This window comes from Pantherophis guttatus, chromosome 3 (assembly GCF_059756535.1).
Source record: "Pantherophis guttatus breed Tessera chromosome 3, ASM5975653v1, whole genome shotgun sequence".
NCBI lineage: Eukaryota > Metazoa > Chordata > Lepidosauria > Squamata > Colubridae > Pantherophis > Pantherophis guttatus.
The window spans coordinates 120336225-120362347 of record NC_142065.1 but is presented as its reverse complement, the minus strand read 5'-3'; the positions used below and the strand labels follow the sequence as shown (position 1 = coordinate 120362347).

At 40.1% G+C, this 26123-nt stretch overlaps 1 protein-coding gene and 1 long non-coding RNA gene across 6 annotated transcripts in view; both read right to left on the bottom strand.

The window, feature by feature from the left end:
* Positions 1-24622, bottom strand: part of PFDN1 (prefoldin subunit 1) — a 58499-nt gene extending 33877 nt beyond the window's left edge. For 2 of the 5 annotated variants that reach the window (XM_034411670.3, XM_087891233.1), the window contains exons 1-2: positions 24112-24622; positions 21712-21878 (exon numbers count right to left, since the gene is read on the bottom strand). In XM_034411670.3, the coding sequence (XP_034267561.1) occupies positions 21712-21878; positions 24112-24144 (200 nt within the window). In that variant the 5' untranslated portion in view covers positions 24145-24622. Of the gene's footprint in view, positions 1-21711; positions 21906-24072 lie in introns of all 5 variants that reach the window. The other 3 variants (XM_087891232.1, XM_060691073.2, XM_060691072.2) reach the window with 3 other exon arrangements.
* On the bottom strand, positions 16986-21701 carry LOC132711650 (uncharacterized). Its single transcript, XR_009622451.2, has 2 exons — positions 18362-21701; positions 16986-18156 (listed from the first exon to the last, which is right to left on the bottom strand). It is a non-coding gene; the product is annotated as an uncharacterized LOC132711650 (long non-coding RNA).
* Positions 24623-26123: the final 1501 nt, after the last annotated feature.

Genomic DNA, 26123 nt, shown 5'->3' with positions numbered 1-26123 from the left:
GGGCACCTACTATCTGGAATGAGCTCCCGCCGGAGATACGGAGGATCCCGGATCTGCACACCTTCCACTGCGCTCTTAAGACCTTTTTATTCCATCAGGCTGGCCTGGCCTAATCTTTTCCTTTTTTCCCTTTTTAAAATGTAAATTTTAATCTGTTTTAAATTATTGGGGTGTTTTAAATCTGTCTTGGGCCAAATTGTTTAATTCGGTTTTACTTTGCTTTTAAATTTTGTATTTATGTGTTTTATCTGTGGCTGTTCACCGCCCTGAGTCCTTCGGGAGTAGGGCGGTATATAAATCAAATAAAATGAAAAATGGTTATTTTTCATTTGGTATCATGGGTATCATATATCTCAATACAGATAAACATATTATTACTCCTAGTTATTACATTTCATTTTCATTATTTCATATTGTTTACACATCTTTTACTATCGCACTTCAGTTCTAAATCTTTTTGTTCTTTCATATATCTATACATATGTACATATATACACATACATATACATATACACATACATATACACATACATATACACGTACATATATACGTACGTACGTACATACATACATATATATATATATATAAGTGTTTCCCCAAACAGTAATACCTTGGCTTATATATTTTTTGAACCCTGAAATAAGTGCATGGTTCTTTGATTCTCTATTTCCTGGAGACTTAATTTTTCTATGATCTGCTTTAGCTATTTACTTATCCAATCCTTTGCCTTCTTCAAGTGAAATCTGTAATTTATTCTTAGCAAAAAGTTGCAATGATGAGATATAGTTTTTACAAAGCAAAAAAGAGACCAGCACTACTTACCCTAATTACACTGCCTGTCTTATTATATCTAATACTAGCTGATAACCCGGCACTGCCTGGGTATTTATTGCCGGCTCCCCCCCCCCATGTATCTCTCTCCCTTCTCTCCCCCCTCTGTATTTCTGTGTGTCTGTCTCTCCCCCACTCTCTCTCTCCCCCTCTCTGTATTTCTATTTCTCTCTACCCCCTTTGTATCTCTGTCTCTCTCCCCTCGCTCTCCCCTTCTGTATTTCTCTCTGTGTCTCTTTCCCCTCTATCTCCCCTCCTCTCTGTATCTGTGTGTGTGTGTGTGTGTGTGTGTGTGTGTGTCTGTATCTCTCTCCCCCCTCTCTGATTCTGATATGATGTGTTGGGCAGGCCACAAGGCACTCTCGCACCTTGCGCAACACAGTGAACTTTAGCGCGCTTCACAATGGGGTTCCCTCCTTCTCCTGGAGCCCATTACAACATGGAGCAACAATGCGATCCTGCCCCTCTCGCCCCTAGCAACAGGATGTGGCTTACAGCTCTGAACCCGAAGCGGCGGGAGGGCTGCCTTGAGTGCAAATGTGATGCAAAGGTAACTACAGGATCATTTTGCTCCTGCATTAAGGCTCTGACCATTGCCTTGCCATGTCCCCAGTCTCCCCCACCCCGCAGCTCTTCAGCCGAGTGCAGTGGGCGTGAGCTCTAGCTCGAAGTGGCAGGAGGCAAAGGTTGCCTTGAGCACAAATGTGGCATGAAGGCAAGTACAGAGCCGCTTCAGTCCTGCACTAAGGCTCCGGCGATCCTCCTCCTCCTTCTCTCGTGACCCCTGGCCCACTGTGGTGGGGCCAGGAGGGTGCGCCGTTACCATGGCAACTACTGTGCTGTATAGCAGAATCCATTTTTTAAAGAAAAGTTTTATTAAATTTTTCTTTTACATACATATTTTATGAACAGAGTATTGACCGGGTCACATCTTTTACAACTTATAACATAATTATATATTGATTTTTACAACCTATTCCAATCTTTTTTGTTTTTCCAAGATACAACTTACATATTTCATTTTTGCCATATTATTTTTCTCTACTTTATCTTATCTTAATCTCTTCTTATACATAATATATGAACAGTATCACCATTCGCCCTTTAAATCCTGATTTCTTAGCGTTACTTCAATTATTTAATCTTATTTCTCCAATTTATAAAGTATATTTCTTATAATGCCCATCACATTTTTTGGTTATAAACAATAAACTTCATTTTATTTAATTTTTACATTGAAACACTTTAACTTAATTGATCTTCCACATCGTATCTTATCTCTTCTTAATACATAATAATATCACTATCACTATCTGCCGCAATATCACTATCCGCCGTTAATTCCTAATTTCTATTATGGCATCAATTAATTATTGCTTCATCATTTACAACATATTATTTCAAAATCCCCATCACACTTTTTTTTACATTTCCATTTTGTATCTTAATTTCAATTATTCAATAATTTCAATTATTTTCATAATTAAACCTAATTACCACTTCATATTTCATCTGCTGTTCCATTTTATAATACACAGTATACATATTTACTTTTTGCATTCACAATTACTAATATCAATACAGTTCCCTCAGATCTACTAATGTATACGTTATTTCCATTCTTCCTTTCCACTATTCTTCCCCTTTTAACCATTTTCTCTTGGTGTCTCCAGAATTCCATTTTTAAATAATTTTCTCCCTTCATCCCATTTTCTTACCTTCTTGCTCTTCTTTTTATTTTTATATCTATTGTGTCTTTTCTCCTGAATCCTTTCTCTGGCTTTTGAGTCCATCACTCGCTTAATTCGTCCCCCACTGTTACCTACTCTTTTCCCATTTCCTTCTCTTCCCTTAGATTGCTTTGGGGGGGGGAGAAATATTCCCCCCTATCCATTCTTTTCTTGCCACTGTAAATCCCAGTGTAATCATCTAACGTTTTGCTTTCAATTCTTTCTTCAACTTTGTTTTCTTGTTTCTCATTTGTTCTTTTTTCCTGTTTTATATACTCTTAACAAAATTTCTGACTTTTTATTGTCCTTTATTGATTCATACACATTTTTAAACATCTCAATTAATTCCTCACACATCCAAGACTCCATATTGTCAGTTTAAAAAATTACTGGTATTTCAACTTATGTTAATTAAGATTTAGGTCTCTTTTTTCTTTCCAGCTAATATCCAGTACAAATGTTTGTCCAATCCACTCCAATTTAACGCTTTATTATTGTCCACCTCCTTTAGAAGTCGAGACCAAGCAGCTTAAGACAAAACAAATACTCCTTAAAGTTTCTCACAGCTGTTATCATGATCAAGGTCACTGTAATTATTTCCTTGAATTTTAAGGCCAATCATTGTAGTGCTTTCTTTCCACCAGATGTCTCTCTCCCAATCCACAATTCTCAAAACAAAAAAAGTATCCAGTTTACACAAGTACTTTAAATCCACATAAAAAATACTTTCTCTCAAATTGCTTTTCCTTTTATTGTTTTTAATTTCTCCAAATTCAGTTTTAAATCCAGTTGTAAAATTTCCTTTCTTGGGCTTTAATATTTTTACCTCCTCTTTGTTCTTTCTTCAAACCTGTCAAAATTATTTCAAATCTTCATGAAAAAATAACTTTCCCTTGGGTTTCCTTTTCTCTTATTAGTTTTAATTTCTCCAAATCCAATTTTAGATCCAAATATAAAGTTTTATTTTCTGGGCTTTAGTACTTTAACTTCCTCTCTGTTCTTCTCCCTCCACTAAAATTCCCAAGTGCCAATTAGCTACTTGTTTCCTCGCCTGGACCTTTTAAATTTTTTTTTTTTGAAAAAAAAAATTTTTTTTGAAAAAAATTTTTTTTACCTGTGAGTTGACCAATCACTCACCCGGTATCAGTACTCCGTCCAAACACTGCTCCTGCACAAAATCTTATTCTGGTTGCCCCAGCTTCAAAGTGGTCATTTTAAACGGCTGCCGCCCCCGCTGCCAGATCGAAGAGCTGCCTCTGACCTTCCGAGGAACTTACCTGTTTCTCTTGGTCGCCAGATGCTCCCCTCCTTCACCATCCCTATAAGACGGTTCCAGTCCAAAGAACCCCCCAAAAGTGGTTTGTCTGGCTGGATTTTCGCCGGGCTCATTGGAGGCCACTAATTTCCAGCTAGTCTCACCGCGACACTTCCGGTTTCTCCTACAGTAGAATCCATTTTAAGGCACAACAGGCTGTATCTTAACAGAACACACACCCCTAGGAGTGCTAGGGGTGTCTTACCCCAACAGTATTTTTTTCCAGAGAGTAAGTCATCTGTGTACCAAGTTTGTTTGAAATTGCTCGAGGCATTCCAGAGTTATGCTGGAACATGCGTACATACAGCGATAGATAGATAGATAGATAGATAGGTAGGTAGGTAGGTAGGTAGGTAGGTAGGTAGGTAGGTAGGTAGGTAGATAGATAGATAGATAGATAGATAGATAGATAGATAGATAGAAGAAGAAGAAGAAAAGAAAAAGAAGAAGATGAAGAAGATGATTTGAATCAGCCTGCTTGAGAAATGAGAGCTGTTTACAACTCTAATATATTTACATGACTTAAGAAAAGAGAAATAACCATATGACTTCCAAATTAGTATTTTTGTATACCTAGACGGTTAATTGGATGGTAGATTTGTACCACTGCTCCTATTGCAATCTTTTATAAAAATGGTGGAATAACTTTAAAATAATGATTGAGACAAAATGGCAGTATTAAATGAAGACTCAGACAGGTTTTAAAAGACATTTTACTATTAACATGTACTATTAATGAATGATAGAAAAGTTCATAAATCTCTATTTTAAAAATGAAACAGGAAGAAAGGAGATGAAGCCATCTTCAAATTCCTATACGGACATCACACAAAAGAATGCATTTCTTTATCATCCTACCTATCAAGTAATGGAATAATGGCTAGAAGCCCTGAGTACTCAGATTTCAATTTAATAATAATAATGTATTAAATTTTTATAAACATTTACAGGTAGTCCTCAACTTATGACAATTGAGCCAAAAAATTCTGTTCCTAAGTGAGACATTTGTTAAGTGAGTTTTTCCCATTTTATGACCTATGACTGTGATGCGAACCTATGGCACATGTGCCACAGGTGGCACGCGGAGCCATATCTGCGGGCACACGAGCTGATTTTCAGCTGGCCCCACCCACACCACCCCTCCCCTCCCAGGAGTTTCCACACGGCCGTTTGGATGCCAGGTAAGTACAGGGCTCGCACGGAGGCTCTAGGAGGGCATTTTTGGCCTCCCCAGGCTCCAGGAAAGCTTCTGGAGCCTTGGGAGGGCGAAAAACGGGCCTACTGGAAGTCTGGAAACGGGCAGTTTCCGCCCTCCAGAGGCTTCATGGAGGCCTGTTAGGCCCAAAATGGGGCACGGGGGAGGTCATGTGCGCATGGAGGGGGGTTGTGCGTGCATGCGGGGGGATGGGGCACAGGGGGGCATTGAATTATGGGTGTGGGCATGCACACACGTGACTCCCCCCCCATGCTCCCCCCGCTTTTGGCACACAACGGCAAAAAGGTTAGCCATCATATGACCTTTCACAACAGTTAAGCAAATCAATGCATTTGTTGAGTTAATAACATAGGTTGTGAAGTGAATCTGGCTTCTCCATTATCTTTGCTTGTCAGAAGGTCGTAACAGGTAATCAATCACATGACTCAGGACATTGCAAACATCATAAATATGTGCTAGTTGCCAAGCATCTGAATTTTGATCATGACTATATGGATGATGCATTGATCTGTATGAAAAACATTGATAAGTCACCTTTTCCAGTGCCATTATAACTTCGAATGGTCACTAAATGAACTGTTAAGTAGACTACCTGTACATTGAACTTAATAAATTATTGACATTAATGTAAGCTTAGAACAACCTGAATTGTCTGAATTCCTAGAAATTACCCAGTATACTTCCTGATACTCAACATACAGTGGTATGTTGGTATTCATCATTAACTGATACTAGGAGGTTGGGATGAGTACCAGAAACGATGAGTATCAAAAACTTGTTCCTATAAAAAATAATATAGTAAGTCACAATGCAGCTGACACCAACAAGTTCTAGCTTGTGCATTGAGTACCAAACGAACGATGAGTACCAGGACAACATTTTTGTGTCAAATATGTTGAGTTTCAAAGCAGTTAAGTACCAAAGTACCACTGTATTCAGAGACTAGACAATTGTTATCGGTAGTTTAATTTGGATTAATGCAAGAAGGGGTTTGTATTAGTGATGTAATTGATCTTTTCAGTGCTGTGATTTTGAGTATCTCTTTCATGTTGTTATCACTTAACTTCAAAATATTCAGCTGTAGCTGAAAATTCATAATTACTGTTAAGGAAAAATATGCCAGCTTCCATTTACAGGTAGTCCTCATTTCATGACCATTCTCAGTTACAACAGTAATGAAAAAGTAACTTTAAGACCATTCCTTGCATCTATGATCTTTGTAGGTCTGTAAAGCAAAGAAAAACTGCAGTAAAACTGCAGTTTCACTTAGCAACCTCTTTGCAGTCCCAATTCTGATCACTAAACAATTACTATCTTATTAACTTCTTGAATTTAAATATGGAGTCTTGATATTACTCCTTTGTATCTCACAGTTAATAAACCATTTACTAGCTATGTTGTTGCTCTGTTTTTCTAATTGGATGTTTAGTTCCATTCCAAATTTATGTTAAGGGGCGGTGGTGAGGGAGAGACAGAGAGGTTGGGTTTTTTATATCAAGTCAAATTTTAGGAAACATTTAGTACAACTTTAGCTTTACAAACAGCACAGCTATTGCTTAAGTACCAAATTCCTATAGCACAAATTTGAAATGGAGTATATATTATATTAAGGCATAAATATTTGCTTTGGTCTATCAATTTAAAGATAAGAGAAATTAAACCACACAAATGTTTCTTATGTTAACATAATAAAGCACATAGCATTAGCAATCTTCAGAAAAGGTTTAGTATGATTAGACTCTGAACATCATAAAAAGATGTACAAGGCAAGAATATACAGATCAATTAGATACATACTTACATAGGAACAAAGCATTTTCTATGTAACATGAGGTTCATAACTGAATCTGATAAAAGTTGCAGAAATAGATTCAGAAAAATTATGTATATTAAAATTCTGTCTAATATTTCATTACCAATCACTATCTAGCAGTAATATAATTTTGTGTGCTATCTTCCGATATTTAGATTTGATAGGGATATTTTCAACAAAACCTATTTGCAGCTTCATAAAAGGAAAACCAGAAATACAAAGTAGAAGATGATAAATTAGTCTATGTTGCATGCAAGCAATATCTGTTACTCAGAGGACAGTTCAGCATTTTGGCTTTTTGCCAGTACATTTTAATTCAGTTAGTTCATTTCTTTTGAAAGACTTATGTAGCCCGATATAAGCATATACACTAATGTCGAGTTTTGCTACTTGGACTATTTGTGAACTGACATCAGTATTTTAATTTGAGTACTATGATGAATGTGTAAAATGTGTAATATTCTATCTCAATATTGGAGGTGTTTCTGATACACTCTTGGAATATGTGGATAATAAACAGAATTCATTTGAATTCATCCAAATAATGAAAATATCTATGGCCCATAGAATGTGTAAAGGCTGCAAAAAAGAGTGGTCTGAGACAGTGGGAGTGGTGTTTGCAATTAGGTGGGAGTTTCTGTTTATATTTCTTGATTTTTAATATTTTTAATTTGTATGCTATTATTGTAAATGAAGACTGATTTTGGAATGCAGCAATACAGTATGAGTTTTCTAAAATATACATTGTAATAAATTAAAGATCACAATCAAACTTATTTTTTTAAAAAACAAAAGTTCATTTAATTGTTCAGTTAAGGGAAGCTAATTCTAGAATTCTGGTGATGAGATAGTGGAGAACTTTCTGAGTTTTACAAAGTGCCAAGTGCACAAAATGTGCATTGTAGAAGTAACCTTCTGCACTTAGAGAAAGCCTCAATTGAACGCCTGGAAAAAATGTATTCTTGATATTATCCATGAGCTGTACTGATTGAACTAATTCTTTGTTAATTTTGGCTATTTGCTCAGGAAGAGGTCATGACAAGAATGTTTAGAATCCAATCTGTGTTATGAATCTGGTGAGGTATATCTTTGACAGAAGTGGTGCAAAATGGATGTTGTCTTATCTAAATGCCCGTTCTGCATAGCTGTGGGGCCAGAAGTCAGGAATGGGTTAACTCCATCATCTGTTCCGGACCGAGTCTGCAATTTGAGAAGCTCCTCCTCTTCCTCTTGCTTCCCAGATTTCTGATGGAGACTCTGCAGACTGGAGAGCTGAGCTGACAAGAGAACATTAGTAGCCACCCAGTCCCACGGTGAGGACCGGGAGAACAAGGGAGGGGCTAACTGCTGGCCCCACAGCTACGCAGAACGGGCATTCAGATAAGACAATGCCCATTCTACTAAAGCGTGGGGCCAGCAGTCAGGAATGGGACATGCCAAAGCAGACTTCCTATAGGGCGGGAGCCAACCAGGCCGGAGCAGCCACCACCGTATGGACCTGTTGTAAAACCCTACAGCTGAAGGCCGCCTCCGCCGATGCGTAGGCATCTAACTTATAATGGCGGATGAAGGGGGAAGGGGACGACCAGGTGGCCGCTTGGCAAGTATCCTCCAAGGAGGCCTGAGTGGACCAAGCGGCTGAAGTGGAAGCACTACGGGTCGAGTGTGCAGTGATACGGCGTGGAATTGGCAAGGACTGCAGCTCATAAGCCGTGGCAATAGTTGCCCAAAGCCAGCAACCAATGGTGAAGGAAGATATCTTATGACCCAAGGTCGCCAGTTGGAAGGACACGAAGAGACTCTCCGAACGCCAGACAGAGGCGGTTCATTTAAGGTAAATACGGAGAGCCCTGTGGACGTCAAAGGTATGCCAGATACGTTCTAAACGATGGGCTGGATTGGGACAAAAGTTTGGGAAGACCAATTCCTGAGAAAGGGGTATTGACCTTCGGGAGGAATGAAGGGTCCAAGCGCAGGACCACCCGGTCAGTATGAAAAATACAGAGGTCAGGTCTAGTAGAGAGGGCAGCTAGCTCCAAGACCCGGTGAGCCGAAGTGATGGCGACCAAAAAGGCCACCTTATAGGAAAGGTAGTGAAGGTTCACATCCCGCAGGGGCTCAAAGGGGCCCCAAGTGAGTGCAGAGAGCACTTTAGGGAGATCCCAAGTTGGGTATCTATGCAGGGTGGGAGGGCAGACGTTAGTGGCCCCCCTGAGAAATTGCCTAATCAGAGGGATTCTGGAAAGGGGCTCCAAGGTCCCACATGATAAAACAGACAAGAAGGCAGCTACCTGTCTCTGCAGTGTTGGGTGACAAACCTGACATCAGACTGGTCTGTAGGAACTCCAAGATCTGTTCTGTCGATGCCTCCGTGGGGACCAGGTCCTGCCGGACACACAAGCCACAGGAGGAAGACCAGGTCGAGTTGTAAATTTGGTTGGTGGCGTCCTGTCGTGATGCCTGCAAGGTGGCTATAACTCCGGAGGAGAGATTGCGGGACTAAGATCTGCCGCTCAACCGCCATGGGGTCAGTTTGAGCCATTCAACGTCTGGATGGAGCAAGGAACCTTGACTTAGGGTCAGCCGATCTCAGGGAAGCCACCACAATGGGGCCACCAACAGGGCCACCAGGTCTGCAAACCATGGACGACAAGGCCAATGGGGGGCGATCAAGATCAGATCAGCCTCCTCGTCCAGCATCTTCCGGATGACCTTGGAGATTATCACCAGAGATGGAAAGGCATAAAGCAGGTCCGGGGGCCAAGGGCTCCTCATAGCATCCACGCCCTCCACCCCTGGTGACGGGAAGCGGGAGAAGAATCTGCTTGTCTGGCTGTTGGTGCTGGAGGCGAAGAGATTGACTGCCAGGGCACCGAACCACAGGTTGATGTCCCTGAAGATGGAGGGGTGGAGACGCCACTCTCCTTGGTCCACTGTAGTCCTGCTGAGCAGATCCGCTCACGTGTTTGCTGTCCCAGAAATGTGGGAGGCCCGAATGGACTTCAGATGTCTCTCCGCCCAGAGGCCCAGGCGTTCGGCTTCCTGCATCAGACACCTGGAGTGGGTTCCCCCCAGGCGGTTCACGTGGGCCTTTGTGGCCACGTTGTCTATCCTGACTAGAATATGGCAGTCCTGCACGGTGTCCTGGAAGGCCCTCAGAGCCAGGTGAATGGCCCGACGCTCCAGCCAGTTTATTCCGTTGGTCAAGTTGGCTGGAGCTCACCGTTCCTGGGCAAAGCCCCAGCTGTAAAGACTGGCGTCTGTCATGAGAACTAGACAATGAGGGTCTCTGAAACCCCCGACCATCAGCAAAGAGTGAGGCAAACTTTGGAGGAAAGCCGAATCAATCGGGTAGAGGAGCTCTTGTGAGTTCCTTGATACAGAAAAAGGAACCACTGCAGAGTCCTGCAGTGGAGCCGTACCCACGGCACGATGCCAATGCACGACACCATCTTTCCGAGGAGCTGGGAAAGCAGCCTGACTGGAACGGGCTGTCCCGATGAAACTGTCCTGACCAGTGACCGCAAGCTGGTCAGACACTCCTGGGAAAGATAGATCTTGCACTGGACCCTATCTATCACTGCCCCTAGATGCTGAATGCGGGTCGTCGGAACCAGATGGCTCTTGGCCTTGTTGATGGAAAACCCGTAGCTCTGCAGGACCTGAATGGTGGTTTCCAGGTCCTGTCGCGCTGACCACTCCTAAACTGACTGGATAAGGAAATCGTCCAGGTAGAACTGGATCCTTATCGGCAGAGTCCAGAGGTGGCCCGCCAGCACCGCCATCAATTTGGTAAACACTCAGGGAGCCGAGGAGAGGCCGAAAGGAAGAGCCTGGTACTGGTAGTGATGAGCCGCATGGCAGAAGCCAAGGAATTTGCAATAGGCCAAATGAATGGGAACGTGGAGATAGGCCTCCGTCAGGTCTATTGACGTGAGGACATCCCCTTCCCTGATGGGACTCCAAAATGGTCTGTAAGGACTGCATCTTGAACCTTCGATAAGGAATTCAATGGTTCAAGTACTTGAGATCGAGAATAGCTCTCCATCCCCCCGAAGATTTCTGGACAAGGAACAGGCGTAATAGCCCTGTCTGAATTGCTCTGGTGGAACCAGCTCTATGGCCTGAATTTGCAGAAGACGATTGATTGCTGATTCCACCAGGTGCCTCTGTGACTGATCCCGCGAGAGGGGGCATAGGAGAAATCGGGTTTGGGGGGGTAGAGAGGAATTCCAGGGAGAGGCCAGAGCCGACCGTCTCCCTGACCCAAGTGTCCGAGGTGGACGCTTCCCACTGGCTGACAAACAGAGCCAGGTGGCCTCTGATGGGAAGGTCGGACAGTCGAGATTTGCGAAAGGGGCGGCCCCTCCCCCCCGAAAGGGTCTACGGGCCTGGCCCGTGTGTCTTTGACCCATTTGCCTGTCTTGGAACCTATCCCTACGGGGAGAAGAGAATCTAAAGGCCTCAGAAGTGGAGTAACCGGGGCTGGAGCCCCGAAAGGAATGAAAGGAAGAAGGATGGGAGTCCATTCTTCGAGACAAGTTGGGAAGGATCTTATGTTTATCCCTGGATTCAATGAGGAGAGGCTCAAGAGGAGCTCCAAAGAGTTGGCCCTCTGAGTAAGGAGATGACGCCAGACGCCATTTGCTTTTGGCATCTGCCTGCCACTGGCGAAGCCAGAAGAGGCGGCGGGATGTGATATTAGAGCCTATAGCCTTAGCCGCGAATCGTGAGGCGTTAAGTGTGGCGTCAACCGAATACTCCAGGGCGGCCAAAATCGTGTTCATATCCTGATGGGCCCTGGTATCAGAAACCGGCAATCTATCCTGTAACTGTTTGACTCACATGAGAGTGGCCCTATTAAAGAAAGAGGCTGCTGATGAAGCCCTAATGGACCAGGCAACCGCCTGGTGAGCCTTAGTAAGGGAGTGCTCAAGCCTTTTGTCCTCGGGTTGAAGACCTTTCTCAGGTGGCCCTGTGAGTACATAGGGAGAAGTGAGAGCGACCACCGGGGGGGGGTCCACAGTGGGTACCTTTAGAATAGAAGAAATGTCAGAAGCCATATTATAGGGATGTCTGTCCAAGGCATTAGGGTTAGGGCCCGAGACCGGGGCTGTCCACTGTCTCATGACGACGTCCTTGAACAGCTTTGGGCCCGGAATTTCCTCTGCCTCAAAGGTGGGTTCCTCAAATAAGGAAGCCGACGTGCCTACACCCTTCTCAAGTGAGCCAGCTTTGGGCGGTGAAATGCCCAACCTGATGGTGAGCTTGGCTTTGTGGAGGAGAGACCTGAAAACTTGAGGCTTGAAGAGGCCTACAAAGGAAGGCTGATCTGGAGAAAGATCCTCATCATCAGACAACCCTGGTTCCCCAAGGTCATCACCTGCTGTAGAGTCCTGACTGATAGAGGCCCTGATATACTCCTGGTCATGAAAATGGTCCAGGTCTACTCACCCCTGAGAATTCTGAAGTGCCCCCTGAGATCCGGCCTGATCTGAAAGCCAGGAGCTGGTACTGCGCTGCGTCTCATTGGCAATGCCTCACTGGACTGCTTCTTGAATAAGGGAAGCTAAGACAGGAACAAGGGAGGGTTGAATCCCTGCTTCAGGTTGTGTAGCCTCCACCTGAGAAACCAAGACCCCCTGAGGAGTCTGGGGGAAAGCTAGATCCTCCTGCACCCTCTGCCCTGTAGGGGTCTCCTGGTGGTGCAGGTGAGGACAGAAGGGCCCTAAATAATCTAGCACTGGCCTCAGACTGTTCTGAGCAGGAAGAGGCCAGGTCCCCATCCGGGGACCAGGCTGCTGGAGGGGCTTGGGCAGAAGGAGATTCCTGGGTTGGAGCAGGGTCTGGGGCAGGGGCTTGGGTAACAGTAGTAGGACTAAACTCCTTCCTAGCGGCCTCTTTTATGGCCTTTTCTATGACCCGTTCCAGGGCCTGGTGCCGCTTGTTCTTCTCTCTTTCTGAAGATTTAGAAGGTATTTGAGGCCTAGGGGGTCTTAGCAGAAGCTTTGCCCCGTTTGGAAGGGCCCGGTTGCGAAGAACCGGCCAGCTCTGCTGAGGAGAGGTGTGAGGAGCCTCTCTTGGAAGGTCGGGCCGAAGAAGTCGAGGCCATCTGGGAAAAATTATCTTGAAGGACCATGAGGTGGAGGCAAAATGGCGGCCAAAATAAAAAGGCAGCTGTTGGAGAAGCCTCAGCAGAATTATCTGCCTTAGTAGAAACGCTAATGCCCCGCACTCTACTTGGAGATCAGGCAATCAAACAGGGTCGCCGGAATCGCTGGGGATAGTCCTTGAGCAATCGCACGAGGCATAGTCAATGTCGGCCCAACAAAATCACGGCCGAATCAAAATGGCGACTGCTGCAGGAGCCCCAGAAGGAGCCGCCGCCTAAGTTGTCCCTGCACGCTTCCTGAAAGTCCCGGGGCAGTTAAAACGGGCTTACCGGGCTGCAGCTGCGATCGTGGTGGAAAAGCAGCTGGTGACGATCTCTCCTGGATCCGCAGCGAAGCCCTTGCAAGAAGCCAAAATGGCGGCGAGTGAAAGCTTTCACTAACCGTTGCTGCTGTAAAGGCATGTGGACGAGCCCAGGGATACCGAACAAGGGTTTGCCAGCCGGCCAAACCTGCCGCTAGACGAAGCGGCTCTCAGCGGTATTCGGCTGAGGCCGTTCACGCTGGAAACACAGGATCTCAACCAGCTAGCCAGGAGATACTTGCTGAAACCGCCAATGTGGTCTTCAGCGGGATCGGGCGTGAGCCCTTTGCGCTGGTAAAGCAGGGCTCTATCAGGTCCCTGGGAGCCCTGCGAGGCAGTAAAGCCCAAGAATCCAGCCACAGGGAAATTTACCCCTAAAAGCTGTGGGAGCTCCCTTGTACTATGAGCTAAAGCACTGCCAAGGCAGTCAAGAATGGGCAGCTCAGCGAAGTCTGTCCGTTCAGATCAACTGAGTCTGAAATCTGGGAAGCAAGAGGAAGAGGAGGAGCTTCTCAAATTGCAGACTCAGTCCAGAACAGATGACGGAGTTAACCCATTCCTGAATGCTGGCCCCACGCTCTAGTAGAATTTGTATGTGTCAAGGAGCCTTTGAATAGATTCATCTTGTGTACCAATTAGTCATTCCTGGTCTGGGAGGTCTTTGTTCATAGTCACCCAGACCCTGGTCACTTCCTGGTTGGATTACTGCAATATGGTCTATAAGAAGTCTGCCCTTGAAAACTATCCAGAAATTATAATTGGTCCAGAATGCAATGGCAGTTTTGGACTCCCCATGATTTGCCATGTGCATTGGATTTCAGTTCTTTTACAGGTGCAAAATGAGGTGTTAGTTATCATCCATAAAATCTTACATGGGCTAGGACCAGGTTATTGGCTAGAATGACTTTCCCTAAAAGTATCTACAGTACCTATTTTACGAAGTCCGATACAGCGGGCATACTCCAAGCCCTTTCTCTTAAATGTTGCCATCTAACAAGGCCAAGCCAACACACTTTCTCAGTAGCAGTCCCTGCTTCTTGTAACATTCTTCCACAAGATTTGACAGACTACTACTTGTTTGGCCTTCCCAAAAGTCCTGAAGTCCTGGATTTTCCCACAAGAATTAGAGTAATGAGTCCTTGTTGGATATGAGGGATTTGTGTTTGGAAAGCAGAAGACAAATTTTATGTTGCTTTTAGATGTTTGTTTTATTATCATTAGTGCCCAGTTATGATACATAAAATGGGCACTATACAAATCTTTTAATCAAATAAAATTTTATCCAAACTGTCTTGTGTATTTCAGATCTAGGCCACCTCAATTTCTGTGTTTCTATTTGTCTTTCAGTTCAACAGAACAGCATGTTCCTTTTTCACTTGCCAAAAAGTTCTGCCCCCTAGTGATTTTCAGATGCTTATGTGAATATCTAATGCATTCTATATGAACTCTCTGTTCAGATAAGCTTGTATAGGAAGTATTCTGCTAGTGAAGTTACAAAGCCACTGCCAAAGCTCATTGTCCATCAAGGACTAACTTCATTCAGGGTGGGGCAAGCTATTCTGCAAAGTGCAGATCTTTCAAAGACACATCCAGTTCAAGTACTGAGGTGTGAAATATCCTGACATCTTTTGGGAGACAAACATTGCAAGCCTAGTGTCTAACTTCAGACTTGGCTTGCTGTCAATTTTCTACTTTAGATGATGGAGCAAGGGGAATTTAACAAAAATGGAACAATAACTATATATAGTGGAAATAGAAATAGCACTGACTTATATACCGCTTCACAGTGCTTTATAGCCCTCTCTATGCATTTTACAGAGTCAGCATATTGCCCTCCGCCCAACAATCTGGATCCTCATTATACCAACCTTGGAAGGATGGAAGGCTGAATTAACCTTGAGCCAGTCAGAATCAAACTCCTGCAGTCGGCATATAGTGGGAACTTTAAAGAGTCAGTTTGGCATAATAGTTAAGGCACCAGGCTAGAAACCGAGAGACTATGAGTTCTAATCCTACTTTAGCCATGAAAATCAGCTTGATAACTTTGGGCCAGTCATTATCAGCCCAATTCACCTCACAGGGTTGCTGTTGTGTGAGGAAAATAGGAGAATAAAGGAGTATTAAATATGTTAGCTGTTATTGATAAAAAAAAAATAAAGGGGGGAAATAGATAAATAAATTACCACACAGCAATTCTTGATTTTTAAGGAAACTTAACCAAACACATAATTTTAAAAAAAGAGTTTCTTATAAACAGAGTAATAAGAGGTAGGAGTGCTGGCAGAAACTAGCCATGAAGAGAAAGGAGTGATATGCAACAAGCATCTATTAAGCCTGCTCAAATGGATTCTTTCCTTACTTTTAACAAACCAACAGGCTACTAGAACCAGCTATTCACAAAAAAGATTTTATAAATATTTATTTGGCTTGGCATAATATTTATTGCAGGTCTATTTACAAAAGTTTATATTACTTGCAAGCTGCTTTAGAAAGATTGCTGTTCTGAAAGCTATATATAATACATTTTATATATAGATATAATAAATTTTAAGAGATAATTAATCTAGCAGACCAAGATGATTCTGTCTGAAAATAACATTAAATTTAATATACATATGCAATTTTGGGGGGGGGGGGAAGAGAGCAATTACAGAATGGGGGATATTTGGTTTGATTAAAAAAAATAAAACATACCTCAACGAAAGAAGAGAAATATAAATCATGATTTCAGGGTGGATTTGATTTAAATCAAACTGATTTAAATCATGATTTAAATCACTAGTCAGTAAGGCTTGATTTAAATCATAGTTTTCTACATAAAGACTAATTCTTGCTGGTATAGCTTTAATATGCAAGTAGATGAAGATTTTTAGAATAACAACTTTTCATATTAGTTGTTTTTATCCCCAGTTTAATAGGTTAATCATTCATATTTGGACAACTTTTCTGTTGTACTTAGGAAGGAGAAAAATAATCATTACCTTAATAATAACAATTTAAATAGATTTATTCAACTGAAACAATAACATTACAGCATATGTTATTTGCTTAAACAAACATCCATATTTGTTAACTAATTTGGCTAAACAATATATATATATATTAAGAAACTTAGACTATTAGCCCAGCCTACTCATGAAAAACTTAAATACTGTCCTCTGTAGCTCACTCGTCATCTTCATCTTCTTCTTTGTTCACAATCTGGAAAAGAAAAACAAACTTTCCTGCTTTATCGGGTCCCACACGATTTCTCAATTTAGAATGAATGAGTCCAAAGGAAGAGAATATTCTTTCAATGCCTGCAGAAGAAGCTACTGCTGTTAAAAGTAAAATCATTACTTGAACAGTCTCTAAATCCAAGTGCTTAAGTGACTTCCACCAGTTCACAGGTGTGACTTTCTTTAAAATATCTTCAGCAAACATATATTTCTTGAATGGTTCCCCCTTAGCTTTGAAGTTTATTATAGTTGGCATTACAGATGGATGATTGCTGGATACCCATGTCATAGCTAACTCCTCTTTCTCAGCACTTAAGTTTTGACCCCGATACTGGATATTGACAATATTTGCCAAAAAATGAGCTGGAGACGGTACTTGTCCCATTCTTTTTTTTTTAATGCTTGTAATTTAATTCTGTCCATGTGTAGTTCTGTTTTTAAGTGTTCACTCAGTTCCTTCCAAATTTCAACAGCATCAGCAATAAAACAGCTATTTTTCTGTATTTTATTTAAAGCTTCAGAGATGGGTTTCAGGATGCTCAGCATATGTTCAACATTTCTCTTAAGCCCAATGTTGAGGATTTTGGCCGTGACAGTGCCATCTATTTTATCTCGATTTTCTTCACAAACTGTCATCAGAATAGGCCAGTTCTTGATATACTGCTCAAAACAGTCCACCACAGAGTTCCATCTAACATCTTGTGGGAGCGTTAGCTTGGTTCCACCCATCCTTTTCAGAGCTGCTGCAGCAAAATGATTGTTACAGAAGTATTTAGCAATTTCAACAACATTAGTCTTTATTTCTGGAACACTTAAGTCTTTGACTAAGAGATGCAGCAAATGAGCACTGCAACCATATGTTATTAGCTTTGTATTCCCTTCCTGCTCTTCTAAATTTCTTCTCATCTTGGATACATTTGCAGCATTGTCTGTGACCAAACTGCGTACTAGACATTTGAATTTTTGTTCACGTTATTATAGTTTTTACTGCCACTTCTTGTAAGTATTCTGCTGTGTGTGCATTTCCTGACATATCAATTGTTTGTGCAAGGAAGACTTTCCCTTCTTCTGTTGTTATACAAGCACATACAATAGGATCATTGTGGACATTACTCCACCCATCAATACTTAGGTTAACAATTCTATCCTCCAGAGCTGTTGCACATTGCTCCATTTCTCTGTCATACACTTTATCCAGCAGTTTTCCTGCAACATCTGCTCTGCTGGGTGGACTGTATCCTGGTCTGTGACTGAACCATATTAATGAAATGTGGGTTCTCAGTCAGACGGAAAGAAGAGTTCGTTGCATAAACAAACTGGGTAATTTTTTCATCAATTAACTCTTTTTCTAATCTGCTAGTTTTTATCACAAACTTATCTATGGTGGTTCCAGGAGGGAAGGGTTTTTTCTTTCTTTTAGGTGATAGTGATATGTGGCTGTGGGTGTCTGATGATGATGATGCTAATGAAGCACTATCCTGGACGGATAACTCTGAAACTGTAGAACAGGAGGATGGTGATCTTGAAGGTGGAGAGTTTCCAGAATCCATGAATTCCCCTAAACAAAAAAGTCAATGCTGTTATTTTATTGTTTATACAATTTCTGCTTATTGTACACAGCACTGCCCCAAAAGGAATATTTGTTTTTCTTCATAACTGAGCCAATTGACAGTAACATGCAGTAATAATAAGAAATATAATTTTCAAACATGACAGTTCAAGGCAGTCTTTAGAAATATGATTCAATAAAAATGTTTACCAACCTGAAGATCCTAGCTGTTCAAATGTGTTTCTTTGGTCATCTTCATCACAGCACTTCTCATGATGTTGCCGCATTCGGGCCACCAGGCCTTGCATTTCTTTGTTGCAGTGTTTGCAGTTTGCATGCATGCCTGCCTTACCGATAGGTAAAGGAACTTCATTAAAATATTGCCAAACTGGGTCTCTTTTACGGCCTGCTGCCATTATAGGTTTTTTCCTCCAAGGAAAGAACGTGATAAACCTCAAGTCATACACACAAAAAGATCCAAAGACTTGTCTGTCTGTGGCTGTGCAGTATTGTGCTCAGAAAGTTTCACTTTCATTTTGTACTGCTTGTCTGCTTGCCCCTTCCTCCTCACACTTAGTTTCACTTTCTTCTTGTGCAGATCTATTCCACTCCAAACAATCAGAAAAATATTGTTTCTATTCTATTCACTGAACTTCTTGAAACTTAGCACTGAAGGGGTTAATTCTGTATTCATAGATTTGTAGAACAATAGGATTAAGGTCTTTTTCTCAACTCTGTTCATGTTATAACATTTTTGCTGTGAAGAGGAGGCATGTGATCTTTGCGGAGTCAAATTCAGTTTTGAGAACTGCAAAAGTAAACCAAGCATCTGTGATAATATCGTGTAGGCAGAGAAACTGCCCAATAATCTTACAAAAACCTCTGGAAGAGCATGACATTGTAAATAGATTAATGGAATTTATTTACCAAAAAATTAAACATATACAGCCTTATTCTACATAATTAAAAAACTAATCTTTATTTCATGATGGAATAACCTTTGGATGGTAATATATTTTCCTCAAAAAGCATTTTATTTAAAAAAATCTGATTTAAATCAAAAAAATCCGATTTAAATCAAAAAAATCTGATTTTTTTATTTTAAAAAAAATCATTGATTTTTATCCACCCTACATGATTGCCAAAAATGTGAAATAAAGGCTCACATCAATAAAATTAAACTGCCCAAATTAAGGGACATAAATATTTCCATTCTGTTCTGCTCTAGTCAGATTCTATATTAAGTATTATCTAGTTTTAGCATTACCTGTTAAAAGGGATTCAGACAAATTGAAACAGATGCAAATAAACAAATTGATAGAATATTAAAAACCAAATCTTATGAGAAAAAAATCAGAGTACAGTTTTAAGAAAATATGACAGAAACTGTCTCTGATAATATTCTTCTAATACTTGAGGAAAGATCACATTGAGGAAGTATTACCTGCCCTATTATTCCAGAGAGCAAAACACAAAGCAATAGTTTTGAATTACAAGAAAGCAAATTCCACTTGAATATTAGGCAACACTTCATTCCAATAAATTGTACAGAACCAATTCTTTAGAGAAATGCAGTTTTCCCTTGCCTGAGGAGAAGAGGCCAAATGAGAGATGCTTTAATAGAACTAGTTTGGTCTAGTGGTTAAGGTCTGAGGCTAGAAACCAGGAGATTATGAATTCTAGTCCCACCTTAAGCCTAAAAGCTGGCTGGATGACTTTGGGCCTCTCAGCCCAATTTACCGTACAGGGTTGTAGTAGGTATGAGTTATTTATAAATTCCTGCACAGAACAAAGTTTGAGTCCAGTTCGTTTCTATGATTCTGTAATTCCTAACTAACTACAGAGCAAAAATATATACTGGTACTTAAAATATTTATTTAAAGAAAAACCGAACCAAAAATATTTTTGAAAATTTATATATTTGCTTTCAGTAACCTAAACATTCTGGTTAAGTTCACATGTTATCTTGAGTGAGTTTTAATTTATACTTCTTTAATAAACAACCATACAGTATATATGTATATAGCAAGTTGCCAAAGTCTCAGCCAAGACTCAAAAGAAAGAGCCAATTTCAGAATCAGAATAGAGCTGGAAGGGACCTTGGAGGTCTTCTAATCCTGTTCAAGCAGGAAATCTTAAACCATTTCAGACAATTGACTGACCAATCTCTTCTTAAAAACCTCCACTGATGAAGCACCCACAATGATTGAAGGCAAGCTATTCCACTGGTTAATTGTCCTCATCTCAAAGAGTACCTTTCTAGCTGATCCTGGGATCAGAGAATGTGTCAAAAATTCAAAAAGTTGGATTGAATTACTTACAGGGTAGAAGTGTCCTTATGTGCACAGAATTGCACACCAGATAGCAGCAAATGTAAGACATTCAGTTTGAATTATCTGATGCCTACAGGGACTACAATCATTATTGCTTTTGTAGTTTGCAAATCTTGTATGCTCACTAGCAGTTTCTTGTGCTCTTGAGAAGAGATTACTTATTTGGTTACTTCAGAAAGTAGATGATTGGAAATAAATATGAAAACATTTCAAGTACTTGCTTTGCTTAATGGGTTTATCACTGATTTGACAATTATAGGAAATAATAAAATTATGAAAGCTTGGATCCTTGTTTTAGTAAGGACATTAGTAAGACATGTACTATTGTATTACTAATGTCTAGGTTGTCCCTAGAACAAAAGAATTCTACTGTTCCTTGGCATTCATGAAGGCCAACTTGGTGACATGGGTGAGGGCTGGAAGCTAAAATTGAGTTTTGCAAGGGATGTCATATTTGCATCCATTCTTTTGTATAAAGTTTGCCCTATGTAGAATCCAAGGGACATTGATGAAAGATACGGTAGTACTATCACACTGGAGGAAAAGTAATGTGAAGGTGTATAAAAGCAAAACAGTAATTTCCAGATTAGAAACAAAGTTAAAGCAAACAAACTTTGTTTTAGCAGTTAATAGATATGTCTCCTGATAGAAATCAGAAAGATGCTGTATGCATTAGACACATGTAACATTAACCATGGGAAAGACTCTTATCCATACAATGCATTACAGAAGGTACTGCTGATCGCTGTCAGGAATCTTCTAAGACTCCCTATTTTTAGCAGCCGTTGCCCCTCTAAAAGACTCAAACCATCTTTGCAAATGGTCAATTGTTATTTTTTTTAAAGTACAAGAGCATGGTAACCAATCAAGATCAAAGTAATCACACATGGTAGACAATCCCTTACCTACCATTTTTGAAGCACTCAAGATAATCTAATATCCCACCTCATTTTCGGTTCAGACTAATAACTGTTTAACCATGAGACAAACATGCTAATTCATATGATATGCAAAACCATGATTATACTAAATAAATCAAGAATAAATGATTCTACAAATTATGGTTAATGATCTGTTTAAACCCTAGTCTTGGTATAGATGATATGCTCAACTCAACTCCAATATTGATAGCTGTGTCATACAAATTTGGTATAAATGTTGCAGAAAAAAATGAGAAAACAAGAAAACTGAATGTAAATAAGATAAATGACAAACAAGAACCATTACTTACATTCGTCCTATACCTTCATACATCCTCGTTTCTTCAGCCAAAGTCATGATCTCTGTGTCTGTAAGATGTGCATGCTTTTTTGTTCTGTTCAGCTGATCTATTTGTATATCTGCCAGTTTCACCTTTTGTTGGGTTTCAATGACCTTAGCTTGAAGTTCAGAAAATGCCTGACATGGAAAACAATACAAATGTAGCTTTTTAAAAAAAAAAAAAAAGAATCTGTGAGTCTTCATTCTTCACAAAAACCTCTGTCTCTTTATATAGGTTGTCCTTGACCTACAACCACAATTGAGCCCAAAATTTCTGTTGCTAAATGAAAAACTCACTTTGTTAAATGAATTTTGCCCCCTTTTTAACAACCTTGCTTGCCACAGTTTTTAAGTAAATCATTGCAGTTGTTAAATCAGTAAAGTGAATCTGGCTTCCCCATTTACTTTGCTTGTCAGAAAATCGCAAAAGGTGATCACATGATCCTGAGACATTGCAGCTGTCATAAATATGAGTCACTTGCCAAGCATCTGAATTTTGATCACATGACCAGGGGGAATACTGCAATAATTGTAAGTGTGAAAAATGGTCACAAGTCACTTTTTTTAGTGCCTTTGTAACTTTGAATGGTCATTAAATGAACTGCTGTAAATCGAGGACCACCTGTAATGCATATTTTCATTTTTTTAGCAGCTATCTAACTAGTCATTTATTAAAAGAGAAAAGCCAGGATAACTTCAGAAAGTCTAATGCATGAGTAGCAGCTGACACCATGGTTAAAAACGGCAATAGAGCAGACCTCTTTTCTCCCTACTGCAATCCCTACAGCATGTACTGTATATTTAAACATCAGATAAATTAAAGAAACATGCAAAATATGCACCAAACATCAAAAAATATTAAAGAAAAAAACCAGTAACAACACGGGGTGAAAACGAATATGCATGTATTTTTAATTATATCTAGAAGCGAGAAACAAATATATTCCAATCATCAAATAGTAAACTGGTATAACACTTTTTTAATCAGGTTAAATAATTCAGATAATGGTGTGAAAAAATGGGAATTGCCCACCAGGGCCTGCATCACAGCTTTGAGGATATAGTTTACCGGTAAGAATATTTACCATGCATTATATAATTGTAAAAACAATTCTGCAAGCTAATGGTGAGTACTACGCATTCTGCTGTACATTTGCTCTACATTCTACAAACTCCTTTATAACTGATTCATACAATGTACCAAGCAAAAACCATATTATTTTTAGTGCAATGTATAAACAGCTTTATATCCTCCAGTTATGTATGGACTCAATGAGCTTTATCAATCTGTGGAGATTTTTACTTGCTATGATGGTTTAATTTATTTCTTCCACATAAAAAAGCAGATCCTGAAGATTCAAATTGGGTAATATATTAACATTTAAAAAGATATGAAAAGTTTTGTAAGTCACAGTTAACTAATGTGCTTGTCCATGCAGCCTAAAGGACAGATGAAATCAGAAGTATAATCACCTTATATTTTTCCTGCAGAAAGGTGATAAGTATTATAATTTATTACAATAATTTGAGAGAGTTTGATCCAGGCTGAAAGATTCATTAGGTGACCGGTACTATAAATGTGCCCTGGTTTGATATTGAAACTGTTAGAATTACATTTTGGGACAAGTTAGCTTGGTTTGATTTGAAATACTACAGATTTTAAATTTATTTTTATGTTTGATACAATCTCTGTAGGATTAAATATGTGAATGTTAAAACATATCTCAACACCTCCCCAAAACGTCTACAGCTATACGTTTGCTATATAGATACAAAACAAAGTAACCTAATTTAAATTTGATTATCACCTGACAAGTTTTGAAATAGAATTAAATATGCTTTCCCCCTTTTATTTTCAAAATTTGATACAAAACGAAATTTATAGCCAAAAGATTTAAATTTCTTCCAAAACGTTCTTCTTAAACATTCTCAAACAGGCAATGACACTAGCTTAAATAGAAAATGAATCATATGAGAAATAAATTGTTGCCATAATTCCATTCATAGATAAAATGCTTCCAAATATATATTGCTGGGGGAAGGGAAACAGGTATGAAAAATTCGTAGAGACCATTCGCCAACTTGAGGAGAGGGATCACATGAACCCATCAAGAAGAATTTGGTGATATTCTATGAAATCACAAGGCATCGCACTCGACTCGAAGGATCAACCAAGAATAATCTATTAAATATTAAGAAGTCTGATATTCTTAATGCATAAGTGCCTAAAATTCCTAGAAGACCCTCTCTAGAGGCAACACCAACCACCAAAACCCAAACGAACTCTTCTGATAATGGGCAACAACCACCCTAACTTCCAAATTCCTCTTACTTTCAGGAAACTCCCAGCCCTATTTTTCATTTTCTTTACCTTTTTCAACTCAAGATCCACGGGCGCCGCCATTTTAACTAGTGCAAAAACCAGCTACGCATGCGTATTAGGCAACAGCTTTAACGGACGGCATAACGGTCCTTTGTTCCTGTTCAGTCGAGACATGCGTAGTAGGGATCGATAGATGACGGCTAGTTTAGAGCGTGGCACGTTTGGGTTTTGTCTACGCTTCTGTTTACCCGCAAATTCACCTTATATGCCGATAAAAATACACAAGCTTTTTTCTTTTCTGTCAAAACAACAGCTCCTTCACTGGTTCCCATATAAAAAACATTGTATATTCAGTTAAGACAGTCGCTCCCCAACATTGGTATAACACCGCGAAGCGTGTCCTGCAATCACACCCGTTCCACCCCTCTGCTTTCCTTGTGTTTTGCAGCTAACAAGTTATACGGGCAGTAAATGAATGCAGTCTTGGAAGTTCACGCTGGTTCATCTCATATTTATGCTAGTTTGTGTTATGGTATGCTGGGTCTGGTTTATACATTGTGTTAAATTATTCAGGCATGATTCATTAAATAAGAGATATCAAGCCATAAACCATTGTTAAGTCACAATGGTTTGGTCACACACTTTACTAAGCCAATACTTCAACAAATCACATTATGGTTTACAGTAGCATACTTAATCATTTTTTATTTAATAAATTACAGTAACTGAACTCAACATACTAAGCCACATAAATCACATTTTGGATTACAGTAATGTGCATTGTGTGTATGTCATATTTAGCTGGATGTTTATTCAGAGCTTGTTTAATAAATTTGCAGAGTATCATTTTCCTTTCAGTAATTTTTCCTTAAATTTAAAATATGCTTTTGTCCTAATTTTCCCTAACTATGTCAGGGAAAACAGCCTTTATCTCAGCCTTCTGTTAATGCTGCTATAAATATATTTAACATATTTTCCAATGCAGTTTTGCTAATATGTTTTGTCATGTTCTTGAGCTATATCTCATCATTTTTATCTGTTTTATTAAAAAAACAAACTGAATATTTATTTATTTATTTATTTATTGTTTATTGGTTCGATTTATATGCCGCCCTTCTCCGGAGACTCAGGGCGGCTTACAATGCATTAAGCAATAGCCTTCATACTTTTGTATATACCTGCTTAGTAGGGCTTTCGGACCCCCCTAAGCGGTGTTCTTTTTTATACAAAGTCAGTTTATTGCCCCCACAATCTGGGTCCTCATTTTACCTACCTCGAAAGGATGGAAGGCTGAGTCAACCTTGAGCCTGGTGAGATTTGAACTTGCAGGCAGCTGGCAACTAAGTGCTACTTTAACAGTATTTAGTCCACTGCGCCACCAGGCTCTTGTAATAATTTATTGTAATAAATTCAGGGATTTGTAAAAATGTACTTGAAACAGATGGTTTATATTGTCCATGCTTTAACCAAAACATGATTTGGATGCTTTGTTCAAGGAGTCAAATCAAAATAGGGTTTCTTTGTTTTGTATACCATTCCAAATACTATTGTTCTGGGTAAAAGGGGTTCTGGGTGTTCTGTTTTACTTGCTTTGATTGGAAGTTGCTTTTTCAGAATGTTACTTTTTAATTGTCAGAGCCAAACAACAAAAAAGACTGGTCACTTCTATGTAACTGTCACTTAGCATTATGGAATTTTGGAGCAAAACAGTAGCAGTCATTCAAGGAACATGTATCATAGAAGAAGCCATTCTGGATGCAATTGCTGTGATCTGACAGTGATCTGTCAGAAGAACAAAACAACAAATTTAAGGTAAAGGACAATAAGATTCCATGCGGAAGTGGTAGTGAGCCTTGATTTTCTTGTCTCCCTTCGAGATAACTGCTATAGCACCTTTATTTTCAGATTTGACTCAGTGTGACGGCTTGAGAAAAAGGATTAGTTTCCTGTTCCTGTTCCCTTGCTTTTCAAATCAGTCCTCTTTTAATTGTTCAAAAGAATATTTCTTTCCGCTCAAACAAACACTTTCCCCAAATGGGGGCCTAATTCTTCCAATTTGT